Source organism: Saccostrea echinata, unplaced genomic scaffold, assembly GCF_033153115.1.
Source record: "Saccostrea echinata isolate AGI-Se365-2 ecotype Australia unplaced genomic scaffold, CSIRO_AGI_Sech_v1 ptg000009l, whole genome shotgun sequence".
NCBI lineage: Eukaryota > Metazoa > Mollusca > Bivalvia > Ostreida > Ostreidae > Saccostrea > Saccostrea echinata.
This window is the reverse complement of record NW_026889758.1, coordinates 48,183,205-48,194,750: the sequence shown is the minus strand read 5'-3', so window position 1 is coordinate 48,194,750 and position 11,546 is coordinate 48,183,205. Positions and strand designations below refer to the sequence as shown.

General features: G+C 33.2%; 1 protein-coding gene across 1 annotated transcript; it reads left to right on the top strand.

The window, feature by feature from the left end:
* Positions 1–1,822: 1,822 nt before the first annotated feature.
* LOC133182956 (metastasis-associated protein MTA3-like) lies at positions 1,823–11,187 on the top strand. Its single transcript, XM_061317850.1, has 19 exons — positions 1,823–2,028; positions 2,516–2,583; positions 2,757–2,850; positions 3,230–3,238; positions 3,610–3,800; positions 3,990–4,107; positions 4,226–4,331; positions 4,436–4,535; positions 4,685–4,873; positions 4,973–5,106; positions 5,220–5,305; positions 6,665–6,814; positions 6,961–7,025; positions 7,139–7,364; positions 8,169–8,360; positions 8,464–8,559; positions 9,177–9,244; positions 9,462–9,592; positions 10,227–11,187. Exons 1-19 carry the CDS (start codon positions 2,001–2,003, stop codon positions 10,345–10,347), a joined length of 2,172 nt encoding a protein of 723 aa, XP_061173834.1. The 5' UTR covers positions 1,823–2,000; the 3' UTR covers positions 10,348–11,187.
* The last annotated feature ends 359 nt before the right edge of the window (positions 11,188–11,546 follow it).

Genomic DNA, 11,546 nt, shown 5'->3' with positions numbered 1-11,546 from the left:
TCGCAGCTAAAAAAAAAAAAAATTACGTAACCCCTTACGCGGGGGGTATGGTTCTTTTTTTTCTGCAACAGCTGTGACATTAATTCCCGTACTAACAACCAAAGAAAGTATTTTATTGTTTAAATAAACATTAATGAATAAACAAGAAATGAAGAAAAATTCATTGCTACTTTAAGAATGCGTTCAAATTAAATTTGACGAAATATACAATAAACTTTGACCAAAACCATTCACATGTTGAATATTATTGTTGTTTGTTTGTTTGTTGGTTTTTTTTTTTCATTATTATTTGCCACACGTCCATTCATCTCTTACTAAGTACAAACAAATAGACTTGTGAAAGGAAATACACACTATATAAAAGGCAAAAGCAGAGAGGATAGATTATATATGCAATGTTTGTTATACTCATCAAATTGTAGACGAATTTCATTGTATATTGGTGGGCTGTATTGATCAAATTCTGAAGAAACTATCAATAAACATTTGCATGTTTATATCATATACATATTTGGGAAACAAGAAAGAATGTTGTAATCAAGAGGTTTCAAATCGAGCACCACCATGTATTCGAAATGAATTCGGCATTGTCTGCCGCACGTATATATCATGAGTCTTTCGGATTCTGCAAATGTAATTGTACCTGTCCGAATAGATGTAATTCGTTTTTGTTTTTGTTTGGTTTTGTTGCTGTTGTTGTTTTTTTAAGTAATTAAAATTATTTACAATGATGAAGAGCAAAAAAAGAGCTGTTTCTGGTTTGTTTTCCCATTAAAAAAAAACTGTCTCGGAATTGATCATATTCGCAGTATGACTTACACTTATATACCCTAAAATCTTGTAAATTAATTTTAAATGAAGAAGAACATTTATATAATGATCTGCGATTGTCCTGCAAATCAAACAATTGATGTGTCCAAACACGCGTTTAATTTGCGAATTAGCAAAAGTACATTTACAAAAATAATGACTTTTTTAATGATTATGAAAAATAAATATTTTAGAATTTTACATTTATTCATCATCAATTTCGCTAAATTCTGTTAAAACCATATATCTACTTTTTCCAATGTGAGTTTCTATTTAAATTGATATTCGGAGTTTAAACTATGCTGATGGGTATCTATTTGCATAAACAATCTTATATCGCTGTTCCAAGCGCATTTGTCGATGATTAGGTATAAATAGCTGCGATCTGGATGATTGCACATAAAACTGCCACATGACACTCATTAAGGTACTATTTCTCAGGCGTAAGTCCATAGATGTGATTAACCCATGACGTCATATAGTTGCCAAGATACAAGTTTTTTCACTTGTGCAAAAAGCGCATGAGTACCTTCAAGAAAGGAATTTATAGTTCCGTGATGTGGACATGTATCTACATTTACCCCGCCGGTTCCTCTACGAGGCCAATCAGTGGGACGTTTAAACATCGAAAGTCTATTATATACATTTTTTAATTCTCGCTAGACAATCTAGATAACTTTAAAAAACAGCTAGATATACACGTAGAGTTAAAAAATCAAATTTTAAAGCATACGAACAAATGTTAACTATAGCCACAAAAGTTTAAAGTGAATATTGATTTTTATTGATTTATCATAAGTTTCAACGAATACAACAAAAACAATAGAAAAATGTCTTTAAAATAAAAATTCAAGATTTTCATGCAAATTTTAAAAGTTTAAGAACTTATATGATGTTGTATGTTTTAGGCGCTTCTCCGCATTTGTAAATATGTATTGTGTATAATCACTTTAATTATTAGACAAAAATATATAGAACTTATGGAATGCCAACGCCACCGAAGGACGTGTGACGTCACGTGTGAAAAGAGGAGGAAGACAGAAAAGCCCGAGAAATGGCGACTCCATGATCTGTCGTCGTCTGGGGTGACTCGAACTGGACACCTGAAGTGGCTGGTCCATCATACTCATTTCAATGACCACGACTTGTAGTTATTGTTTGAAATCCAAAAGGATTACTTAAACTTGGAAATGGCTGCAAACATGTATAGAGTTGGTGGTAAGTACAATAATTTTCAAAGTGTAAAACAGCATGGACGGACCCAATTTTTCAATTGGCGGCGTGATATCAATATTTAAATTATAATTTGAAATGAAGTTAAGTGATTGTGTAGAGATTTTTCTGTTATGTAAAACGAGGAATATCGATAGAGAAATGTGTTGATTGCTTATTTTGAGGATTTTGGAACTTGTATTTCTTTGTAAAATTTTCAAGAAAAGCGAGGCCCCAATGGGGTGGCGGTGATTTGGTCATAATGATCGATGCTGTTTTTGTGCGTCGTTTATCTTGAAATCCACTTGTAAAACATCATGATTTTATGCAATAATTTTCTTTAAGATATGTGAGACAATATTATGGCAATCTTTTTCAAGTGAAAAATGTCTCATAAATAGTCGAAATTGACATGTGTGCACTATTTTTTATCGCGGTGGGATTTATTGGGCCGGTAATTTCACACAAAGGTCTTTCATCTCTTTACCTTCAGATTATGTCTTTTTTGAGACATCGTCGACAACTCCTTATCAAATAAGAAGGATAGAAGAATTAAACAAGGTAGGGACATTTTTTAATCATTTCCATTGTTTTCCACACAAAGCTTGGTGTTGAGGCCACTGAAGGGGCAAGAAGGTCCCGACGGGGTTTTTTTTATTCCATTTCGCGCAGCTAATGTTCCACTTGAGTGGTTACATTGCCATGATCTAAGTGTTTATCACTTGCTTTTCCAGACTCCAAACGGCAATGTCGAAGCCAAAGTTGTATGTTTCTACCGACGACGGGATATTTCAAGTTCTCTTACACTTCTTGCCGACAAACATCAAAGTGAGTATTTGTTTAGGGAAATCCACGAACTTGCATTTTGTGATCAGAAAATCCATGAATGAGAAACTTGATTTAAGAGTTTAAGTGACTATCTCCCGTGACTATGATATAGAAAACTGAAGTTTTTCAATGTTAAATCAGCGAAACAACCTTTATATTTTGTAAACATTGAGATAGCACGTGTTTTTGTGTTGTTAACTGAAAATAGTCCGGCTAAGCTTTCGTTTGATTGGTGGGCTTCATTCATTCATAGCATCAATTTTACTACAAATACTACTACAACAAACGAATAAGAAATATTTTCAGGGTTAAAATAGCCAATTTTTATTTATTCACTAATGTTTATTTAATAATAAGATTGTAATTTTATTTTTTGCAGCTGACAGTGGTAAGTCTATAGGATGTCTGCATGGTTAGCAAGTCAATATTACATTTCAAACATCTAATAAAGATATTTATTTCATTTAAAATCATAAAAATATTGTCTAATGAATATCTAATCGTATATCAGTTTGTAAAAATTTATTTACAAATTGTTCATTAAAAATGCTTACATAGTAATTGAGGCCTAATCTGTGAAAAAAATAATAATAATAATAATAATAAAAATTTAAAAAGTGGAATAAAGTATTCATATAAATTTAGTCAGCATAAAGAATACAAAAAATATTTTGGATATTATTATTGACTCCACATGCTTCATTAATAATAGCTGCATACATTTATTTTATGAACATGAAATTGTGAATGCTATTAAAGACTGCTTGGATGATGCTGAACTGGAATCTAAACTGGATGAAGTGGGTGACAAACAGAAACACCAGCTGAAGCACAGGGAGCTTTTTCTGTCACGTCAAGTGGAGACCCTCCCCGCAACTCATATACGAGGAAAATGTACTGTCACTCTTCTAAATGAAACAGAGTCCCTGCTTTCCTATTTAAATAAAGATGTAAGTTTGCTCAGAACGATTTTAGAAGCTCCTGTCTGACAGAGAAACAAAAGGATTTTCCACCAAAACTGTTTTGTGCTATTGCGAAAATAATATTTTTCTGTTCATTTGATTGATTTTTTTTCCCTTTTGTTTTAAATATATATATCATAACAATACTTCATAAAAAAATGTTTGTTGTTCTTGTAGGACACATTTTTCTACTCCTTGGTATATGATCCACAACAGAAAACTTTACTTGCTGACAAGGGTGAAATTCGAGTTGGCTCTCGTTACCAAGCTGAAGTGCCAGATAAGCCATTAGAAGGTAAATGTACAACTCTACTCTTCTTCTTCTTTTTTTTCCCCCAAGACAAAAAATTACACTCAAACAATTCCTGTGTTTTGATGATAAATTAATACTGCTAAACTTTGATTTTTTGAAGGAGAAGACACAGAAAATAGAAAGATGGAAGACTTAGAAGATTTAATTTGGACACCAGAAAATGGGCTAGCAGATAGACAAATTGACCAGTTTTTAATTATATCCAGGTTAGTATACCTAGAGATGATGACTTGAGTAAGGTTTATTGTAAGAGTAGTTTCTCATTTAAATTAGAATACCCAGTATTAACCAGCTGATTTTGTTTCCTCAGATCTGTAGGGACTTTTGCAAGAGCTTTGGATTGTACAAGCACAGTTCGACAGCCAAGCCTTCACATGAGTGCAGCAGCAGCTTCAAGAGACATAACTCTTGTAAGATTTGAAAAGAAATTCTAACTTGAAATATTTTATTTTCTGGCTTTTACTGAGAAGTACATGTGCAAACCTATTTCAATACATGTAGATACATGTACAATCCATAGTCATTTTCTAATTTCTTTTTTCTATACAAATTGTAATAGTTCCATGCCATGGACACACTGCACAAGTCAGCGTATGAACTATCTAAGGCCTATGCTAGTCTTGTTCCAACGGGAGGACCTATGCTATGTCGAGACGAGATGGAGGAGTGGTCAGCATCCGAGGCCAATCTGTTTGAGGAGGCTCTAGATAAATATGGCAAAGACTTCAATGACATTCGTCAAGATTTTGTAAGCACAATAAAACTAATTTTTTTGACAATTTTTTTTTTTCATACCTGTCTAGCATCTATGTGATAGAAACCTTCATGTGTCTAAATGTATTTTTAGCTTCCATGGAAATCTTTGAAAAGCATTGTGGAATATTACTACATGTGGAAGACGACAGATCGCTATGTCCAGCAGAAAAGAATCAAAGCAGCTGAGGCAGAAAGCAAACTGAAACAAGTGTACATTCCCAACTAGTAAGTTTGCCAAATGACTTTTGGTGAATTCTTTCATATCTGAAATAGGTTATTCACCTATGCCTTTACATTTATATGTACTTTTTTGATAATACACATTTTAAAATTTATAGTAACAAGCCTAATCCAGCAGCCATTAATGGTAAAATGAATGGAGTGGATGGCCAAGTGTCGGGAAGAGCTTGTGAGAGCTGTTATGGTAAGGCTTCAGAGTAACAAATCAGGGGGCATGATTTTCTGTGCTTTATTGCTAAAGAATATCATCTTTCATCTTCATGAAGCAGGGGGCATGATTTTCTGTGCTTTAATGCTAAAGAATATTATCTTTCATCTTTATGGAAATGAAATTACATGTACATGTATATAACCCACAGATGAAATTGATTTGTGAATACCAGTAGTTTTATGTACATAATAGAGAGGTTGAGATCTTAAACATGTATGCTTAGGTGTACATATACTTTGGCATACACACACACATTTTTGTAATTTTTCTGTTGAGATTTTAATGACGTGTAACATGAACGTGTACGTTGGGATCATTGTCTCTGTTTCAAATATTTAATTGATTTGTGACATCAGTTTGACTACAGTTAGTAAATAAAACATTTTTTAAAATAAGTGCTCCTGCAGGGCTTGACATTAACGCTTGTCCAGTACCAGTGAAAAAAAATTATGGACAAGTGAATATTGCTGGGCACTTGTCCGATTGGACAAGTGCATTTTAATGTAAAGAAGTCTCCAAATAATTAAAAGAACAACTGTTTAATATTTAGTTTACCGCTACTTTAAAGACGGAAACAGTACATAAAAACCAAACTTCGATCCCGATATGTAATGGAGTTCATTCTCGATCGGGATCAAAGTTCATTAATTGCATACTACTGCAAAGGCATGGAACTTACGAAGTTCGGATTCTGTTTTTTTGTTGACAGCATTTATGTTATCAGGACAGAGAATCTAGATAAAAATTTGTTTTATGTGTTTGTTGTATTTATAAATAACATAATGCACATGTCATGGACTTTATTTTAGCTTTTCAGTTGAAAGTATTAGATCTATATTGAAAAATTTTCGGACAAGTGTAGTTGAAGTTCGGACTTGTAAATGTCTTGGTCACTTGTCTAAATGGACAAGTAGGAATAAAAGTTAATGTCGAGCCCTGTCCTGAAACTAAACATCAGAAATAATGTACAACAATCACATTTTTACACAAAAATTGACTAATTTTTATAAAAGTTGCAAGTTTACACTTACGTGTAGATGCCACTTTACAAGTTCTAGGAACGTGTAGAAAACTTAACATCACTAAAACTGTTGACATAATAGTATAAATACGCGAGGAATTTAGGGAATTTCCCTACTAGACATACCTGTACACATACACGTATTAAATCTCAACCTCTCTATTGTATCTTAAGAGATTTTACTGATTTATACAGTAAATAGAAAAGGGAAGGTTGTGTTCTCTTGAACTTCAGAGATCTGAAATAAACTGTCTTTTGTTCTAAGTTGACAAACATGAATTTTAAAAACCATTTTGATTCAAAAATTGCAGCTGCCCACTCTTCCCAGTGGTATTCCTGGGGACCTGCCCACATGCAGTGTAGGCTATGTTCCTCCTGTTGGATCTACTGGAAGAAATATGGAGGACTGAAGATGCCAACAAGATTGGACGGAGAACGACCAACACCAAACCAGCGACAAGGTATGCTCGTGTTGTTCAATTGTATTATAAATCAATTTTAAACTGTGTTAGTTTGATCAAGCATATATATATGTACATGTAAATTGTTTTTATATACTGTTTTTAAATCATTTGATAAATTATATGAATATTTTTTTTTTTTTCAGAGAGAATAGCGGCCCAGATAAACTCAATGAGAATGCATAGGTGCACCATAGCTGGCTGTGGAAAGGTAATAATTACAATGCAGTCTGGACTTACAGTTTATGTTACCTAAAACTTGGAGTCAAAAAATGAAAATTGGTTTACTTTAAATTAAAAGTTGCCTTTTTTTTTCCCTACAAGGAATTCCGTCTGAAAGCTCATTTAGCAAGGCATCTTGCCACAGCTCATGGCTTAGTGGTGCGTTCAGGTAGCCCAAGACCTGTAATGAAAACCAGAGCAGCTTTTTGTCTGATCACAACGCCACTCACTCGCATCTCCAGGCGTCTGTGTAAAGATATCCTAAACCCACGGAGAGCTGCTCGCTCACCATTCATACCTGTCAACATAGCAGCCATCAAGCAGGAATGTAAGTGTAAAGATTAATATGGAGATAAAAAGACAATGATGGTTTATGAATTCATGTTCACTCTCTAGTAATGTGCTTTGTTGAGGATTTTGTATCAATTTTTTTTTAGTAAAATCAAGTTTATTTGGAATCATTAATGTTCTTCGTTTAGTTTAAAAGAAACTGTTTTTGAAAGGGAAAAATTATTATTAGAAGTATGTGGTGTTGACCCTGTCCTTAGTTTATTTGAATGAACTCAAATTTCTCAGGAAAGTCACTAAGGAGGTATTATTGATCCACAAAATGGCCAAATGGAAGATGTGATTTTTCAGAGACTTCCATCAGTACCATGAATTATGATTGGCTGGGTCTCGATGAAATCTCCACTATCATGAGGGGATTTCAAATGTCAAGTCGCCAAATGCTACATAAGATCTCAAGAAATACTGATACTATTTTTACATGAAGGAAAATTCTAACTTGGACAATGAGTCTTCTAGCTTGATTTTTAACTTTTTACTATTGAAAAAAACTTCCGTCTGAAAAGTTAATGTTTCTCTGCTTTATTACAATCACCAGTATATTTTTGCCATATATGTACTTGTATTACCCTTTCAAATGTCATAAGTCTTGCTACACATGCTTTTTTTTTTCTTTGTTACCACTTATTCATCTGATCAGATTTTAATCCCTGAATGTTTGTGATTTTTTTTTTTCTCAACAATAATATAAGAAAATGTAGTAAATCCCATTAAGAAAAAACAGCTTTAAAATAATATATACTTTGTTGAGCATATTGACCTTAATTTTCTTGTATTTTGTCAGGCCAACTTCGACTGACAGAAGTAGAAGACTATGTGCCAAACATCAAACTAAGGAGTCCAGCTACCCTGGAGCCAGTTGTGGCTCGACTGGGAATCAACATTAAAATGGACAAGCCTCCCTTGCTACACAAGTCAGAAAATGATCATAAAAAACCAGAGAAAATCTTCTTTCCTCCATCTGCCTCACAACCTCGTAAGATTTTTTATTACCTTATAAATTAATGAGTTCAGTTTTTAGAGCACAAAATGAATTTTATTTTGGTTAATAATAAAAATGACATTAAATTATGTTTTAGAATTCAGAGCACACACCCCGAGTCCTTCCAAGCTTACCACAGGCTCTCCCTCCATCATGAAAAAGAGAGGCTATGAACAAGCAAATGGTGTAGATGGTAGGTATATAGTGGTATATGTATTAAATGGCATAAATGGCAGGTGTATAATGTTAGATATTAAATGGTATAGATGGTAGGTGTATAGTGGTAGATATTTAATGGCATAAATTGGTAGGTGTACAGTGGTGAATATTCAATTGATATAGATGGTATATGTTGTATAGTGGTAAATATTGAATGGTATAGATGATAGGCATATGATAGTAGATGGTAGATGTATAATAGTAGATGCATGTATTCAGTGATATAGATGGTAGGTGTATATAATACATGTAGTAGATATTTAATGGTGTAGATTATAGCATCGGTCAATGTAAGTAGGTAAATATTTAATGGTGTGGGTGGTAGGTGTATAGTATGAGATATTTTAAATATTTAATACTAGTGAACCGACTACAAGTTTAGTGCACTGAATAGTCAGCTTTGACAGAATAAAACAGCATGTACACATTGTAAAATGGGCTTTTAAAAAAACTGCTTATAGAATTGCAAAAATTTTATCAACCTATCTTTAGGTATACAGATACTTGTTTTGAACATTTATTAAATTATTTTGATTGTTTAGTAATCTATGACATTTGACTGATAATAATTAAAGTGACATTTTCTGACAGGACCAGTAGCCAAGCGTCCAAACATGGGTGTTATACGACAGATTGGATCATCCATGAGGTCTCAAGTTGTAAGTAAATGTTTTCAAATTCCATAGAAAATGTATGACAAGTTGTGGACAAAATTTTATGTTGTTTTTCTGATTGCATGTACAGCTGGATGATTTTTTGAGTGGAACCTGTAATTAAACACAACTCTCAAGTTTTTTTGGTTGATAAAATATGTGTTGAAGTTACAACCCTGATGTGAACGTTTAAAGATTACTGAAGTTGATGTAATCTTTGCAGAGAGGTAATTTAATGAATCACAACATGAATGGGCGTGGCAAAGCGATGGGGGTCCGGGGAATGAGAATGCAAATGATCAACTGGTTGGATGCCCCAGATGACGTGTATTTTGTGGCAACCGACGCCACCAGGTACATCTAAAACTGATTTTGCATTTGTGCATAGATATTTTGGTTTTCTACAAAGTTTGGCAGATAACTGCACTGTTTGTTTCGCACACCTTTCCTTTTTTTTTTTTAATTGGATGCTTGTAAATATTTATGCTTAAATTTTTTTGTGTTTTAGCCAATCTGACTTATCTTTCTTATTAACCCATCATTTGTATTTCGCTTTCGTCACCTAACAAATAAGTAACATTATATTTTGATATCATAAACTCTCTGCCTAGATTCAAAGATAGCCTTGGCTTTTACATGTATATTTTCTTTGACAATATGGCCACCTATTAATTTTGTTCTCGTACCAAGTGGATAGAGTTAACTGAGAAGAATTTTGAAATTTGTTGAAAAATATTGTATACATGTAAACACCCATGCATATTTATACATGTACAGTCAGCTACATGTATATGTCAGAATATTGTTATCTTAGAATCACGTGTGTATAGCACTAACCATTTGTCCATTACTATTAGTATCTTGGAATACAAGTTTAATGATACATATTCTATGTTATTACTTGTTTCAAGTAAAAGAGGGGTAGTTTAATAATTATATCAGTATATTAACAAAAATTTATATCAAAGATTCAATCTTGTATTTTTAGGAAGCTCAGGAAACAGCTGCAGCCCCAGGATTTCAAGAGAACGGCCAGAAATCCGTGGCGGAGTGTGCTAATTAAACCACCGATAATGGGAGGAGACTCGGAAGTTGTGGTGCTCGATTGACAAGGACATGTACTAATAATGGACAGAAGTGTTTCTTTCTAGAAAGTAGCCAAACATTTAACATCTTGCAATAGGAAGGAAATCCATTGTGATGCTGTCAGATTTAGACGGTTGCTTTAAATAGCTCAACAGCTTAGCAAAAAGAAAATCGGAGACTGAAGTCCAAGAAATATTAAAGCAATACCAAGTATAACTTCCCTCAAGGGCAGAAAGAGTTGTCAGTATTATGATAATGAGGAACTATGTGATCCTGACACTTAATTGAGTTTCTGGGTTGGAGATTAAGCCTCTGTACAGATGATGTAAATTATTAACAAAATTGTAAATAAAAAACAAAAAAAGGATGTGGGCAATTGTTCCCGTAGTTTGGTCTGGATGATTGAGTGAATTTTTGTACCTAATTTTCTATTTCCTTTTTTGTACTTGATTTTTTTTTCTTCAGAAGATGTTCTGCCTCTAGATCTTTAGTGTTCTCCAATCAGGGAAGTTGAGTGTTGAGACTAGGATAATTTATTTTGTGTTGACGTGACTATTGTGTTCATCATTCAATGATGTTTTTTTTTTGTACAGTACTGAAGTAAAATGCTTTCATGTCAAACATCTTTTAGTCCTTCCTGCTACATTTTCACATCAAAGTGGACGACAAAATTGCCATCTGCATCATTTAATTTATTTATTGTTGGTTTATATTCATTTAATGTTTGGTACTCATATCCATTACTCTTTTCTCATTAAAGAAACGAACTTGTTTTGTCTTGCATATTATTGCATGAAATAAACAATACATGTGTAATTTTCATACATGTGTAATTTTTTCCAGAAATAAAATGACTGCAAACATATTGTTTTTGAATACATATCCTCTACAAGTGATCAAAACAAGCTTACTCCGGTACTTCATTTTCTCCACTTAAAAAAATAAATGGGTGGAAGTGCAGATAGAAAAGGATTGACCTTTGGTCTCGAAACAAATGAGTCCTTGGAGAAATTCATCACTTTAAAATTTCATTGCAAAAGCTCTCAAGAGAACTAAAGCATTTTGGGATGAAGGGGAATTAAAATTGTTAAAATGAAGGGCCAAGCCCCCTTACTAAGTTAGATAATCAAGGAAAAAAACAAAAATAGGGTGGAGTCATTTAAAAATCTTCTCAAGTGCCACTGGGTCAGAAAAGCTGTAACTTATGCAGAATCTTTCTGAG